We start from the raw sequence: 17,675 nt of genomic DNA on the forward strand, positions 1-17,675 counted from the left end.
AGATTTTGTTTTATTATTACTAATATTAGAACAACTTGATGACTTTAATATATTATTCATTTTTCATTGAATTGTCTGATAAACCTTTGAATCGGAAAATGTAAAAGAAAAGGGAACAAAAAATTTTCAGGGTCCCCCTGTAGGCAGTGCAATACTTTTAAGTCCCCGCTCCACTAATACCCTAAAAATTTTCGAATTCCCCCTTACCTTTTTTGCTCACGTGTTGACACACTTGAGCATATGTCGCAGCGATGTCTGTCTGACTGTGTGTCTGTCTGTCTGTCTGTCTGTCTGTCTGTCTGTCTGTCTGTCTGTCTGTGTGCTCAATATCTCAAAAACGGCTCATCAGATCAGAATCAAATTTGGTACATAGATTCAGTTTGCAAATGGCAAGAACTGATTAGTTTTTGGTGGGTGTGGCTTGCTTACTTTTTGCTCATTTGCATAATTAATGATTTTAGAAAAAACGGCTATACATTGAGAACGACTGCACACAATTTGATGAGATTTGCTACACATGTTGATAACATCAAGATATATCAGCTGTGCAAGTTATTAAGGGGTGACGTGGAAGATAATCACTAATTTGCATATTTAATGAAATCTACTAATTAGGCATATATATTTGAATTTACCCGATCAAAATTGACGAAACTTGGTATGCATATTGAGGATACTATGATTTAACATTACTGAAAGTCAATAAGCATTTTTACTTCATCCAAATCCTAATTTGCATATTTAATGACCTTTTGAATTATATGTTATTACCATAGGTAATAATTTGTGTATTTAATGAACTTTCCTAATAAGGGATATATACTTGGATTTATTTGATCAAAGTTGGCATAACATGCTATGTACATTTATGATTATACCAGGTTATACCAATATTAGAAGTCATTTCGCACTTAACTTTTCTTGTCAGCTAATTTATAGTTTGCATATCTAATGAGCTTTCAGAGTTTGGAATATATAGTTTGAAGGACTTGACCAAAGGCAATTACATTTGCTATATAAAGTGGTGATACAATGACAGCAGTCAAAGAAATTAACTATTTCTATTTCAGCTAATTGCGTATTTGAATACTTAATGACCTATAAAGTTAATCTGTGGTGAATATTGTTCATTATGTTGATCATAATACTTTCAATGAAGTTGCAAACATGTGGCAAAGGTTCAAATTTACACATAACTTCAATATATAATGGAACACGTGAGCATTTACAGTTCATATCTGGTTTTTTGTGTGAACGCAGCCTCAACGCAAGAAAGTAAGACACGCTTTTATTGTTGTTGTTTTTTTAACAACCACGATCACTAAGTCACTCCAAGACCAGTTGAAACCAAACATTTGAATTTACAAGAAATAATTCTGCTCCGCTATGATTTCTTCACTGAGCGGGATATTCACGTGCTAAGCTGACCCGTACCCAGTCATAAGGTAAATTTAAAAGACAGACGTCTGTACCTTTTTGGCTGGTCAGGGCGACAAGCCTCGCATTGGTGATCGGTAGAACATTAAAGCCCCAATATCTGCGAATGTGTAATAAACCGATCTCAAAATATCCTCAGTTTTCCAAGAGTTTTCTTTGAATAAGACCCATTAAAGACTTGAAAGTGTATAACACTGTCATAAGTGTTTTATTGATCATAATTTTGACGAATATTGCTTGCATTACCCTATGGTTTAACCGACTACAAAACAACAAACAAAAACAAAAACATATAGTAAATAAACTGTACAAAACAATCAAAATCAAAAACGGGACATAATGTAAAATACTGTTTATGCGACAGTTAAACTCTTCTTGTACCTGTTCTGCCTCACTGTTCTTTCATCGGAAGGCAGGAACCAATAGATGATGTGTACTGCCATTGGAAATGGGAACTCGCAGACAACTTAGGGAAGCCGTCATTATTTACGACCTTGGACGATCGGAGGAATTTCATCGGTAACTCCCAAATTTCGAGTAACCCCCTCCCCCGCCAACCATGATGAATTTGAGTAACCCCCCCCCCATCTCTAACTCTGAAATTTTGACTGAACCCCCCCCCCCCCCCACTTAAAAAAGTCAAATACAAATATACATTTATTTGTAAAATTTTACAAAATACAGTAATTGTAAATACCTTTCAAGTCCTGATGTACCCTGCTAGATTATTATCGGTTATCTCATGACAGTTGAAAAAGGTTAAACGATCAAAATGAAATTCAAAGTCACAACAAAATGCAGATATAAAAGCTCACGCTATAACCAGTATCTAACCATATAGTATATTGTTCAATGTGAATGGGTATCATAACAGGGTTTTCACTCGGATATCTGACCGGGCAGAATTTGAAAGTACGTGGGAGAACACACAAGAGGCTGAGGGGAAAGTGTCAGAGGGGGCTTTCTTCTATCTTGCAAGGAAAATTTTGAGATATAGATATGTGCAATGGTGTAGTCTGGTGCAATTTGAGAGGTGCTTTTGTTTTTTTTTAACTAAATAAAACTGTTAGAACACTCAAAGGGGGAGAGTAAGAGAGGGGGGTCCCCCTCTTGTATCGAAAATTTTGAGAAATCAATGTGTGTAATGGTGCAATGTGAGAGATGTTTCATTTTATTTTGCACTGGGTAAAACACAATATTGAAAATGAAAATACATTTTGTAAAAAACTGTTCTTAGTTTGCCTGAGATTGAAGAGAATGAATATGCAGGAATGGAAAATATGTGACCTTCTTGTGTCATTTCTCCAGCTGTCAGCTTTTAATGAAAGGTCTGAAGATTGTTAGTTTAAATTTCAAAAAGGTTATTGAACTGAGGTCGATTAAAATATGTTTCTGTTAATAAAGGACGAATTCACAACAGTTCAGTTTTGTCCTAGATCCTGTGAAAATGTTTAGAAATTGACGTGTGCAATGGTGCAGTCTAGTGCGATCTGAGAGGTATTTTCAATTGTCTTGAACCTGTAAAACTGTTAGAACACCCAAAGGACAGAGTACGAGAGAGGGTGTCCCCCATCAAAAATTTTGAGAAATTGATGTGTGCAATGGTGCAAACTGAGAGGTGTTTCAATTTTTTTCGCACAAATAAATTGAGTAACCCACCTTCTTTCTCTCCCCATTGTGATCACCCCCCCCCCCCCAGTGTTCAAATTTTGAGTGACCCACCTCACATTCCTCCGACCCCCAGGGCCGTAAATAATGATGCCTCCCTTATAACGTTATTGAAACTTGAACCACAGAACCCCGTTACTGAACATATGTACCGCAAGTGGTGCGTATAATGTTTTGCTTGGCAAGTAGAGCATAGGCGTGCTGTGAGCCCGGAAGTTTTGATATAGTGTAGAGTTTATGTTGTGAGTTAATACTAGTAATACGTTCTAACGTTCTCATACATAGACTATCCTCACTGCGTATGAGAACGTCAGAATTTAGCATAAACTCACAGCATAAACTTTACACTATTAAAACTACCCAGCTCACAATACGCTCGTGAAGTAGAGCCCAGGCCTCAGCTGTAAGAGACTCCGCTACACTGAAAGGTTAATATCTGTTTTGTGGTAAACTGACTTCTTCCATGGTTAATAAATATCTAAATAAATATCTAAAATATGTACTTTGAAAGGTTTTGTTACCTTAGGGGTGGCCCATTTGATTTTGGGGGTGGTGAAGGAAATGGGTGAAGACAAATATCCAGCCTGGCGGCATTTTTTCTCAGTGGTTGCTTCAAAGCAAATTTTTTTAACTTGTAGAGTCAAAGCAATTTTTTTTTTCAAATACAAAATCATTCAATCACAACCTTGTTACAAATCGAGGCATTTTTAACATTTAATTATGTGGAAATATCCATGTCTTCACACATTTGTAAAATTGTTTGAGTATAACACAGCTAATTGTTCATTTATTCTTTGATATTTTTTTAAAGAAGGATTTATTTAAAGACAGTAATATATATTGTTATTTTGATCATATCAGGAAGTTTACTTATCTTATCCTTTACATTTCCAGTCATTGTTTAAAGTACCCCACCAAGGCAATGTCAACAAATGTGACTGAAGACTTGAGTTAAAGCAATTACACATCCAATGAGTATCACAAATCATACATATTTACTGAGATATAAATAGTAGATTTATATTGTTTTCTTCATCATTAAATATCTGATCAGATAGCATACAATGTGACATTGACATTCACCAGTTTGTTTGTTTTTTTCTGGTAAAATTTGAGACAAAATGTTCAACTTTAATAGACATATATCTATCAATGACTTGTTACCACTTTATAATGAGATTTATTTGTTTATTGATTTCAATCTCTTTTGTAGACTTGACAAACATTCTCATGTTTATTCTAACACTGGCAGCATTGCATTTATAACACAGCCTTGCAGTCAGGGAGTGCAGCAGCAGAATACAAGTACACATTTATGTACGGTCAGCTGTATGCACGGTCACTCCACTCACAGTAACTGTGATTCATGCTACTCAGAAGAGGTTTCTGCTTCTATAGATACCAATTCACAACTGCCGCCATAGACGGCAGCTCCAAAGACTATATAATTGTTTTCAAAGATTCTTGATCAAAAATGCCACTGTAAGCCACAGCTCCAGGCAGCACTGAATGCTGGTCTACCATCCAAGGGTGCATCACGGCAATTTTTTTTTTTTTTTTGCAGCCTTCCTAGAAGCAATTTATTTTTCCTTCCCTTCTGCAGAGACAATTTTTCCAGCATTTGGCCAACAACAATTGTTTTTTTAAATCCTCCAGGCCCCCCCCCCCCCAAGTCAAATTAGCCACCCCTTAGGCACATCTTTTGATTTTTTTGTTTGGACATCACTATGATTCAACACCAAGTTAGTAAGATCAAAAATAATCATTTATTTTTTTCACATAAAAAATATACAAATAGATGAAAATGAGAGCTCTCATAAAATAAATCAATTCTTACTAATCCAAACCCATTCTTATCATCTAAACATAACATGACAAGTCTTTCATGGCAACTTATCATCTTGTCTTGGATGACAGCACAGAAAAATTGTATGAGAAAACACAATATAACAGTGAGTTTAGAACCAAGGATCAGCAATGAATGTCACGGCAATTGTCATGATATCCTTGTTATACCTGTCACAAAAAAATTTGCTGATACTCAGTTTGTCTCTACACCTTCCAGTGGGCATATTGAGAGCTTTTCAGTCATGTCTTCATTACTATGAAACTTCCCATTTTGCCTGGTTTTCTATGGCCTTTGTTATGGTGAAATGCAGTCTAGTACCTCTCTTTTTTTAGGGTATATACACTATGCTTCCACAGTACACCGTAACAGAGGAGATGTCCTACTCAGTGAAATGATGTGTGAGGAAATACATCATTTATCATTTGGCAGTCAGTTTATGATCATTGCCATTCTACATAAAAAGTTTTGTATGTATATGTCACATAGGAGGAACAGTTCCATTCTCTGATATATGCACAATGTCTACTAGCTCTGAATTTACAAATATCGAATCAAACTCTGATTACACTGTGCAATAAAGTGTCTGCCTGGGTCAGCATCTTTTGTATGGTACTGTGAACCAAGCCCCTTCTCTGTACAAACATACATTTTTTTTTACCACATAGTCATAAGCCTTGGGAATGCGTTGCTCAAGCTGCGTCCATTTATAGCTAAATAGATTTGTCTAGGGTCATCAAACTGTCCATTTAAGACACCTGAAATTGGGAACAAAAATATTGAGAGAAAGTTAAAGATTTAGAGTGGTAGTTGTAAGCTCAATGTTAATTCTCCAAACAGAAACATATAGATCTAGATAGACAATGGCAAAAACATTTGAATATTAACACACAAAACATGTCATCCATTTTTAACATATGTGAATAATTATTGAAGTGCATTCATCTTAAATTAAGGGGTGATGGCCATGCAGAACTATGCAGAACCTACACTAAGTTTTTGCGTTCTCTTTTTGTTTTCCAACCATTTTAACAGAACCTTCATCTGAATCACAGACATCATGTAAATGAAGTGCTGCACAACATATAGTCTTATCCAGCTAGCAGTGAGACAGCAGCACATTTCATAGGAGTCTGTCACCATGACATATGTACAAAAGCCAGGTTTTAGGATTCAAGAAAAGTAACAAATTAGAAATGTACCTACAAAATCACCCAGCCTTTTAAATGTTGTTAAAGTTTTAAATTGTCCACAGACAATAACGGCTATAACTGCAGTTCTTACAAACAGACTGCAGTTTTGGCTTTTCAGTAAAATGACTTTCAACTGCAAACAAGATGTCAGAGAAACTGTGCTTCTCTAACCCCCATTTTCCTGTCTCTTGGCTGGTCAACTGTCCATCTGCATCGTTAAAAGTAACATGATGTACATAAGTCTGTTGGAAAAACTTAAAAATCCTGAGAAGGACCAAAGTATTTCAGAATTTTACCTTGTGTCTTGGTGAGTGGCCAGGCATTTCACACAGCAATACCTTGCTCCACAGCTAACACAGGTATAATTTGATGGAAATGTATGAAAGGTTAAGGAAGATAGCCCTGATCAAAATTAAATTGAATATTTTTAGTTGTTTTTGATTTCACATTTACACATTTTAGGAATGCTATGGGCTCAAAAGAGGCATTCAACAATATGCAATGCAGTAAGAAAGGGTGCACTGCTGATGATATATTGGTGACTTCATGCTGCAATTGTGCACTAACACTGTTTCAAACATTACACATAATACTGTCACTGCAAAGGATATCCACACACGGCACAGAATTTTCTCTCTGGAAACTTTGACGCAGGCACATTTGCTGTCACATAATTTGGGGGTTCTGGCATGTTGAGCTGCTCCTCTTCTAACAAGGCGTTGAAGTTCTTTCGGAAACGCTGCTTGAAATGGTCCCCTCTTGTCTTCTTTTTCTTCTTGACTACAAAAAATATCACAAACTGTTGTTGACATCACCAACTTTGTATACAGGTAATGCAGACTTGCTGTTTCAGTATAAGAATGTATGTTTGCTTGGTCACATGTCAGAGAGGACATGAAAACATGGTTACAGATCACATGATGGTGGTGAGTAGGACCTAGGAGGTAGGCAGTGTTTTGCTAAAGTTTGTGAGTACAGGTAAAATAGCTTAGGGACCCCGTAACAAAAGTAACCTGATAGGATTGCATTGATTAAACAGAGGGAAAACTTCGGCAACATGACTGGGGAACCCTGGTAAAATTTTCAGGGATACCAGCCTTAACAAAATTACAGGCAGGAACTACCTCCTTGGTAGGACTTCATTCTTTTTCTAAAGAGCTACAGTTCATAATTGCAAAGTTGAAGTTAGTTCACAGTGAGGCAATAACTAGTATTTAAGCTATATATGTAATTAATTGGCTGTGAACATATAACGGTGCTGTGGTATATTGATCACGCACTTGGGTCAGGGGTCATCGCCTCAGAACCTCTGTAGAAGTTTACTATGACACAAATAAATCGGTGGCACTGATTTAACTTGTAAAATATTAGGATTTCAATACATCAACCTGTATCTGCTTTATCATCGATTATCTATGACTCATTCTCTACTCCTACCTCCCTCAACAATAAGAGCATGTGTTTTTCACCAGTTTCTGTGAACAGTAAACAGTTTCTGAAACATTTGCCTTCTAGTGTATAGCATTAAATACATTGGAGGTCAAAAGTTCAAATTCAAGCAGAAACCATTGACAGCTCATGGAAAAAAGGTTGAAAATATATATTCTTATTGTCAAGGTAATTAGCAGGAGTAAAGAATGAGTCCCAGATAGTCAATTATAAAGCTGGTACAGATTGATTTATTCAAATATATTTCCTTATTTTGTGAGCTAAATCAGAGACTCAGCTCGGTGTAATAGTAAACTACCTATAAAGCCTGTATTGTTGACTCGCAGCAGTTCTGTGGTGATGAAGTGTCACGGTAACTGGTCAATTGGACCCAACGGCGATTGGACCCAAGTCAATTTGACCCCACACTGATTGGACCCAAGCCAATGGGGCCCAAGTCAATTGGACCCAATGACTTGCTTGAGCCTACTTCTCTAATGCAGTGATTCCGCTTCCCGCTCGCCAAATCGCAAATGCGAGAAAAAAGTAGCGTTTGGCGAGGAGATTTTGGCAAAAGTTAGCCAAACTTGCGAATTGAAAATTGCACTATGACGTCATCACTTTGTCTGTCCGCGCGCACATGTCCTGCATTCAACTTGAGACGTAATGCTTTATCTCTGTGCATCCCCGACCTCATGCGTCAGGAGATCCTATTTGTAACACATACAGTATGAATAAAATTGTAACGAAATAACTCACAAATCAATAGTACCGCATTTTTATCATGACTAGTTGACTAAAATGTTGCTAAGTTTTGGGTTTGACTACGCGCAATGTGTGCCTACAGATTACTCAGTGCAGTGACAGCCATGTCATCGTCAACACTGAATTGAAGGATCGTAGTGATTGTGAAACTAAGCAAAAACGGCAAACTTTGCTTTTTGACTGTTTGACTTTGGCTGCTACACCAATATGGGGGAACCACCCCTACAACACACATTCTAAGCGCAAGTAAAGCTATGAAATGGAAAGAAAGATTTGATCAATGTAGGAAACTCGACCGTGAATTTGGAAAGGAAGGTAGCGGCATGCCTGGTCAAAAGCATACGCATGGCATTTTTCAGAACGTAGAGCGAGTAAGGCACTCCTGAATAGCGAAAATGTTCGTGGTGTATTGCTGCCAACAAGAAAATACCTTTACTGACGTTAGAAACTTGTGTGAATTGGCTTCCTTAAATATAAATTCGCGACAATTTTCAGTGTATCACGGACCGTGGTGTATTGTGACGTGACATCGTATACAGACTTTCAGAGAAGGCGCTCGCTCGATCGTCCGCCGAGTAGGCCTAGTTCTGCGTTCACATCATGCAAATAAATACGCAAAGTCTTGTCGCGATATTTGAGCATTTAAGTTGATCGTCAGTGAAACAAAAAGATGTTTCTCCATATGAAAAGGGTATATATTTGATATTTTACGGTTCTGTTTATATAATAGACGTGAACATTTGGATTTATGATCCGTGCTTTCCGCGATCCATGGCATGATTCAGGCTGGCTGTGAATATACACTGACGTCTTTGATGATGACCCCTGACCCAGGCGCCCTTGATACGCTGTGTGTTGTCCGAGCTTCGCTTGCTAATCTTCAAGCGTAAAGCAAATGTATTGGAAGTCTAAAAAAATGCACATATTTCTCAAGTCTGAGAGTATTTTAGTTTCGAACTGCTACGAGAATGGATATCTGATTCGTTTGAAAAAACTAGTATGCTGAACCAGGTTTCGTGCCGTTGTCTGTAGCGATATGTACAGTATCGCCCGATAGCGATTTCAGGTTATATATAGTTGCAGGTACGCCTAACTTTGGACAAGTGTCGCTTGAAATTCGGACAAATTTTATGTTGTATGCGTGGCTGATGTTGGCACCTTGTAATCTGAACCATAAATTGGTGTTACTTTTAGTATCCATAGTAGCACTAACAGGCTTTATTTCCGTTATTCTTAGGGAAAATGCAGACAAATATTTATTTTTGCATATTAATGAGAAAGAAATGTCGTCATTTGTGATCAGTGGTATCGGCTTGGCTAATTGAATATCTGGTTTGGCGAATAATTTTTTAGGGCTTCTAGCCAAATTTGCTACAAGATTTTGGAACCCAGTGGAAACACTGCTAATGACATGCTATTAATCATTTCACACGTTGTTGGGCATCTATAGAAATATTAATTTTGTGTGAACAGTATGTACATTGCGTTTTGTTTGGTTTTTTGTCACATACGTACTGTGATCTCGCGACGATCAAGCACTCACTCGTAGCGTATGGAGACACCAGCTCCAGGCTCCACAGTCATACAAAACAAAGGCAGTAAAGATTGAGTGGCATTGACCGCCTTTGAAATTAGCAGATATCATATTTCTTCAAATAAAGGTCCTGATCACTGATCAACATTAAAACACTTAATCCACCACTCAGGGACTGTGGCTTAGCCAACATCGCCATTATGTTTGCTGTACTTGCTACTGTCCTGGGCACAGGCAAAACCTTTTCCTGGACTGTACCATTATACTTTGACGGGGGAGCTACATGTGTTCATGTGTTTGCTTGAATGAACAACATCATCGCAATAGCAATCAGTGTGATTGATTTTCGTCAAAACAATAGCAGAGGGTACCGCTTTCTTTAGACAAAGGTGTAACTAGTGAGCGCGTACACGTATGGTGCAATATGGTGCATACTTAGGTGTTGACCACATCTAAAATGATAATCGTCTGGATTAGGTTGGAGAAATATATTTCAAGGGGGTTCGCTGCCTGAGTAAACAACTTTGGCAAGCAAAGTTGAAAATCATAGAAACTATTGTCATTTTGAACAAGTCATTGACAATGACATAGTCCCCACTTGTAATAGGGGAGTATTAGTCTTGATGGGGCAGGGAAATGTGGTCATTAAGAAGTATCACTGGAGTGTATATGTTGAGATCTATGGGCACATAGGTCTATGTCGTTGTTCCCAATTTGAAACACATGAGGCATGTCTAAGTTATGGTTCTAAATCGGGAAAAACGATCAGACCTTTAGCTGTATTGGCCAGCCAAGAAATACATATGCGCATAATAATGAGGTACAAGATGTGACATCTTAAGGTCTAATATCCTATCAGAATTGGAGGGTATAGAACTGCATAGATATGTATAATCAAGGTCAAAGGTCATGTGACATTTTGAAAAAAAAATGTATTGCTAATCAATCACTATGTGCCAAAAATCAGACCTCTAGCTCTATTCGCTTGCCCAGAATTAGATGTGTGCATAATTAATGAGGTAAAGCGTGTGTTGTCATAAGGTCTTCCACCCTACTAAATATAAAGGACATAGCTCTTGTGGTTACGTATTTATCGACATAAACGTATATTTCAGGTCAAAGGTCATCGAGGTCACATGACATTTGGTCAAAAAATTTCTATCCTATAGTTATGCCTATATACCCAAAAACAGACATCCAGCTCTATGGGCTTGCTCAGAATTAGATGTATGCATAATTAATGAGGTACAGTATGAAGCATCTTCAAGTCTCCCATCATACCATATATGAAGGGTGTAGCACTTGTGGTTACTGAGTTATGGACAAATATATATATTTGAGGTCAAAGGTCACCAAGGTCACGTGACATTTTGTCAAAATATCTGAAATATCTGCGTGAACGGATGGACTCACAGATGGACTCACGGACGGACATGACCCAATCTATAAGCCCCCTGGACTTCATCAGTGGGGACTAAAAACTGTGTCACTGCATCCTTTTTGCAATATGAATACGATGAGAAACTAAATTTTTTATTTTTCTTGGCCTTATACATGGGAGTCTATGGACTGCCTTATACATGGGAGTCTATGGACTGCCTTATACATGGGAGTCTATGGAGACTGCCTTATACATGGGAGTCTATGGAGGTGAAAACTAAAAAGTCCTCTAACACGGCCAAAATTGATCGCATTGTGAAACAAATCGACGTGCATCTGTATGGGGTAGGGAACTATCCTTGTGCAAATTTGAAAGAAATTGATCTGGGCATGTCTGAGATATCTGTGTGAACGGACGGACGGACGGACGGACGCACGCACGCACGCACGCACAGACATGACCAAACCTATAAGTCCCCCCGGACGATGTCCGTGGGGACTAAAAAAAACACAGACTGTGCTTGATGTCGGACGTTCCTTTGAACCAATGTGGGAGCAGCAGCGGCCACACAGAAAGAACGATGTTTTCGGCAACTGGAAAACTTTAAAAGATCACGTTTACAGATTTTTGGCAGTCGGCATGCGACAAAGTATTGTCTGTGCTATTAGTTAATTGTGGCAATTAAGTTAATTAATTGCTTGCAGCTGACACTTCTATGTCCTTTTCTAAGATTGACCAAGCTGTTAACGTGATGAGATTCTATTATACAAGGTAATGGCAACATTCGTGCCGCACGTCAATGTAAACGCATCAAAATCGTGCAGTTTCATCATTTCTGTCAAAAGACCGAGAGAGACGTACATGTACGCCAACTGTTCTGCTCTACTGCAATCTGTTTTCCTGTTCTACAATTGTGATTGATCCCCATGGCTTTAAGAACCATTCTGCCAGATTTCCTCCAAAAGAACATTGTCATAGATGGAGCCCGTCATCTAATTTTTTTCTCACCAGAATAAAGAGAGGTCCTGAGCCGCGCCAAATCACGCTACATGGATACCACTTTAAGATTGTCAACAAGCCATTTGAACAGATGTTTTCAATCCTCACATTCATCAATGGTCCGGATGGAAATATCAAGCAAGTACCCCTGGTGTTTGCTCTCATGTCAAGGCGTGAAAAACGAGACTACAAGAAGCCAGGTTGAGAAGTTTATAATGGATTTTGAGATTGGCTTATGGAAGGCAGTGCATGCCATTTTTCCTGGGACTTACATCCAAGGCTGTTGTTTTCACTGGACCCAAGCTCTGTGGAGGAAGGTGCAACAGCTTGGATTGCAAGTTCCTTTCACAACTTCCTAAAGCAACTGATGGCTCTACCCTTCTTGCCGCATGAACACATTGAAGATACATTTGAACCCTGGCAGAAAGGGCAACACCGGACCTTCAACCTTTTGTAGTGTACGTCAGATCTACCTGGATTCAGAGCAGCACCTGGCCACCTTCATCATGGAGTGTATTATTCATGAGTCTGATCCAAACAAATATGATGCATAAGGCCGGCATCGCAGAATAAACACTAAAGCAGGACGCAGCAACCTCCAGCTATACTTATTGGTCCCTCTCCTCCACCAGGAAGCCCGTCTCACATCACTGAACCTGAAGCTCGTGAAAGAAGGAAAAGTGCGCCGATACCAAAGAAAATCGTATAAGAGTCTGCAAGAACATCTGAAGAGGAGATATTTAGATCCAAGTTACTTAGAGCGTGCAGTAAGCTGAATGGACCAACCATCTGAAGACCACATTGATCTGTATATTACCTCAAAACCTTCAAACCTAAACCAAGTTATAAACCTTGCCAACTTCAAATGAAATAATAAAAAATGAAATAACAAATATAAATATATAGACTCTTTTCACAATTTCAGGAAACTTCAGTGTCAATTATACAATGTAATCAAAAGCACAAGAGTTGTAGCCAGTTTGTGGAGCACTGTTTGATTTCTTGGGATGAAAAGATTGTTTTAGTAAAACATGAAATTGACAAAATATATGTTGTCACTCACAGTACTGTTGATTCCCAATGTTACATTTTGATTTGTATCCCCGACATTCCTCAGTGAACTCTACCATGTCTCCCATGTGTAAACAAATTCACAGACAAGTTGTAAGATTTTGAAAATGTAGTTTTAAGAACACCTTTCTTCACAATTTTAACTGATTTGGAAAAATATGCTAGATTGTTGTATGACAAGGTTGTTTTACGTCCATGCACTTTATATGTTATTGTTACGTCCGGGGTTCAACTGCAGACTGTCAATAAAACTGGTATTACTGTGAGATTTCCCTTTGATTAACTAACAGTATAGTCATTGTCTCTGCCACCACTACCTACCAACTTATATTTCCAATATGGCAGCCCTCACAGAAATCCAATGGGGTAGCTTTGTTTAAATTTAGTTTGAGCTAAAACTTGCTTTGTAAACTGTACCAGATGTTTTGAATATATATTTTAAGTATTGCAATTCACATTTTCTTACTGTTCGTTATTAAAAAATCAGCAGTTTTTTTTTAACTTGAAATTTGAATGTCTGACTGAAGATGGCGACCTCGTCATAGAATGAAAAAGTCACAGTAACTGCAGAGCGGATGTTGTGCCCCAATTCTACGATATTACAGATTGTATTGCATTGTTATTTTGAGTTAAGAGGCACTAGTCTTAAGAATTGTGCAACGAAATTTACTTTGAGAGTGATGGATACAATGCCACCACTCAGAGACGACAACGCGGCCGGCCCAAAGCGCTGAACAGTGAGGTACAATAAGTCTGTATGTTTCGTGATGAGCTCACCAAGGCCAATGCACCACAGTCATCTAAGAATTTGTGAATTGCTAGCGAACTTCAGACTTAAAACTACTACGTGTGCAGAGATCCTCGAAAAGACTGTATGAGTTCATGATTTGGTAAAACCTTGCAATCACTTGGTCCAATCGACTTAGGTCCAATCGGCATTGGGTCCATATGGTCGCATAATAGTACTAGGTATGAATACGCAACCTGTGTCGTAATGATCGTAATGACTCTGGTCAGAGGTAATCACCTGCGTATTCATACCTAGTACTATATATATTAAACTGAGGTTTAACATTTCATATTTTCAAACCCGATCTTGCTTAAACTTACTATTTCCTTCATTGGCATCAAACTGTGGCAGTTTCTTATTGGCAAATGGTAGGTTAGCATGTGGATCTTCCTGGAAATTGTCTTTTTCCAGCGCATCCAACTGACGTTTCTGTCTCCTAAGTCTTGTTGCTTTGTCTAACACTCTCCTCTGGTTCACATCTTTCAATCTCCCTAGATAATTGGTAAAAAAGGGAACATGCATATTAGAAACTGTACAAAATCAAGAACTTAATTTTTGGCATAACTGAACGTTTTCTGCCAATTTTACAGATCAGTTATCACAACGAAAATGTATCTTAGTCTACTATGTTTGAGCCGTTATTTCCATTATTATCCACGAGCCTGTAACCCGAGCTGAAATGCACATGCAAAAGAAGATCAGGCTCTCCATTTGATTTCTGTGCATCACAACGATGTTGGCAGAAACATCTCCATCTAGGTGTGCAACGGTTTGTTTGGAGGACAATTAAGGGCAGGCTAAAAGAAACAAAACTGTTTGCAAAAACTAAGCAATAGTAAATAGAGCTTTTTTCTAGCTTGCAATTCCCAGCACTGTACACATGGATGTACCACGAGACTTATGCGATAGATCCTAGCCCTGCGTACGATGCTGTGTGTTCCGCTATTAGCTGTAGCGGAACACACAGCATCGTACGCAGGGCTAGATAGATCCATGATATACCATACAACTTCAATCAATGAAACTAGAGCCCGAGAACAGACGGATTACGAGACGCACGGACTCGACTCAGCGTTCGCATCACACATTTTACCTCCTCCATGGGCGTATTATGCTATGATAACCATCAAAGCATCTTACCCGACTCTCTCCTATCAGACATTGTCTGTCACGAGTACAGTGGATACAGTGATACTCGTGTGTGTTGTCCGGAAACGCTGTTTTCGTTCGAGGGTATTTTTCTCACAGCTCATGCGCAAATTGCCCGAGACGAAAAATCACTTCCGGGTTAAAGCAAATAAACGGTCTGATAAGAAAAGCCTCAAAAATACTAATTTCATATACATCCCTCGTATTTTCTAATTAATTTTCAGGCATAAAGTTTACATAATGAACATTCAAATTGAAACTCACTATATTTTGCATTTATAACAGCCTGATGGCTGAATGACCACGTGACAAAAATAACCAATCAAATCACCGGAGACAAGCCATTCAGAACTTCAAACTAGGACCGCAAAATTCAAAATTTGTTATTGTGTTTGGAGGTCGCATTAGCATTTAGACGCAGTACCGACTTAAAACACCTTCTAGCGAAATATCTGGACCGAATACCCTGGAGATATATTGAAAAGCTTATAAAGACGGGACTGTAATCGGCTCCAACGGTTTCGGTCTTTTTTGGTAATGTTCTTCCATCGAGTTATATTCGCTGATCGATCGACTTCCTAGTAACATGGCCGATTCAGACATAACAGATACGAAAGGTAAGGTGTGGATGGCGAGTCTCAAATAGTCATTTGTTGCTGTAGGCTTCGAGAAAAGGGGTATGAAATTACACCATATAATGTCTTATATGCTCAAAAATATTTACTGTTGTGAAATCTACTTTTAGCAAGTTTTGTTTTACAAAAGAAAAGAGCTGAAATTTGCAAGTATCAAAACTATGACATCATCAATATATCGGGAGGACATGAGGTACTGGCCGAGAATTAGAAGAGGAAAGGACTCGCTCCTTCCTGCATTATACGACGTCAGTGCAGTAAATAAACCCTAGCTACGTTTCCAACTATCATTTATACGCCAGACATCGTGGGAGCCCTCTTTAGTTACATGTAATAGAGAAATGCATATCATGGACAACAATCGCATCCGCGCAGTGAACTGACCGTGACAATGTCCGTACCGCCTTTGCAAGTAATGCGCCAGTCAATGTAAACCCCCACCCACCCCACCTCGGGGTTTAGTTGGGGATTTGGAAATTAGTCCTGTGAAATCTGCCAAATGCCCCACCCCCTGGGGCAAGACAATCTGGAAAATCCCCACCTAATAAATCCCCCACATATAGGGATGGGAAATTTGTAAATTCCTACACACAACCACTCTTTGGAATTTCCATGTCGTAACAACCTGCATCAATATAAAAAGTTCATGTTCAACTTTAGAACAATTTTTATCACTTAAAATAGGGTTTTGTGACATTTATGTTGTTCACAAATGTCTATCACAATCAACACAAATAGATCCAGGAAAATAACATACTTTTCGCATTTGTTTTTCAGTCACTTATACTGTGACCAGATAAAAGTGTTGAGGTGTCACTGTCACGTAATTCACCTATTTTGGAGCAAGAATTTACAATATTTTTCAGTCTAGTTTGCTTGTATGTTGTCAGGCATAAACATATTTCAGGCTAGAACAAATGAATTAATTAGATCGAAACACCAGATGTATCACACAAGACATGTCGCCTCAATAAACTAATTAAAGCTGATGAACAAGATACATGATGTCCAACCTCACAAGTGCAGCTTTTTTGTCTTCTCGCTCTCATGTTACAAGCACAGTGACACATTCTACGTCAGTCATGCACTGATTTAAAACAAGTAGAGGAATAAAAATTCACAATGGTCCGTGTTTATTCATCACAAAACACGGCAGAAAGATACTTTGTAAAACTCAACAGAACAGATGATCAGAATGATCACACTGATGAAACAGAACTGTTTTCCTAGCTGTATGGGTCATCATGAATAAATTTGATAATACATTTAGCGGACATAAAAGGGAATCCCGTCGTGACCGAACATGTTTTCCAAATACATGAGCGATTTAAAGGGACAAAGTCGGCCATTTTTCATGAATTTTGTTTGATATGAGATACTACTTATATTGTTTGACATGTCGAAAGATACCGCATGAATGGCTGACCATGCTTATATTCGACCCCGGTTTTAGACACGATACATGCAAACCATCACGAAAATGAATTCATGGTCATGACCATTAATTCGTTTTCGCGATGGTTTTATTTAATTTGTATAAAACCGGGGTCGAATATATGTATGGTCACTCATTCACTCAATATCTTTCAACATGTCAAACAAAATAAGTAGTATCTCGCATCAAACAAAATTCATGAAAAATGGCTGACTTTGTCCCTCTAAGTTTTATCAAAATAGACTTGACCCGGAGGTCTCTTTAGTGCTGGATCATGTCGATGACGCATCGTGAACGTCCGAAATGTCACGCTTACGTGGAAAAATGTGGGAAATTTTGCGTAT

General features: G+C 38.4%; 2 protein-coding genes across 2 annotated transcripts in view; one reads left to right on the forward strand and one right to left on the reverse strand.

The window, feature by feature from the left end:
* Window positions 1-5,130: 5,130 nt before the first annotated feature.
* On the reverse strand, window positions 5,131-15,399 carry LOC139118511 (zinc finger HIT domain-containing protein 1-like). The gene is made up of 5 exons (XM_070681836.1): window positions 15,253-15,399; window positions 14,433-14,603; window positions 6,754-6,924; window positions 6,441-6,519; window positions 5,131-5,709 (listed from the first exon to the last, which is right to left on the reverse strand). Exons 1-5 carry the CDS (start codon window positions 15,272-15,274, stop codon window positions 5,688-5,690), a joined length of 465 nt encoding a protein of 154 aa, XP_070537937.1. The 5' UTR covers window positions 15,275-15,399; the 3' UTR covers window positions 5,131-5,687.
* Window positions 15,400-15,657: 258 nt separating this feature from the next.
* The window catches only part of LOC139118932 (protein ECT2-like), a 31,705-nt gene continuing 29,687 nt past the window's right edge, over window positions 15,658-17,675 (forward strand). Inside the window, exon 1 of the mRNA XM_070682498.1 lies at window positions 15,658-15,878. Coding sequence (XP_070538599.1) covers window positions 15,848-15,878 — 31 coding nt within the window. The 5' untranslated portion in view covers window positions 15,658-15,847. The remainder of the gene's footprint in view (window positions 15,879-17,675) is intronic.

This window comes from Ptychodera flava, chromosome 19 (genome assembly GCF_041260155.1).
Source record: "Ptychodera flava strain L36383 chromosome 19, AS_Pfla_20210202, whole genome shotgun sequence".
Lineage (NCBI taxonomy): Eukaryota > Metazoa > Hemichordata > Enteropneusta > Ptychoderidae > Ptychodera > Ptychodera flava.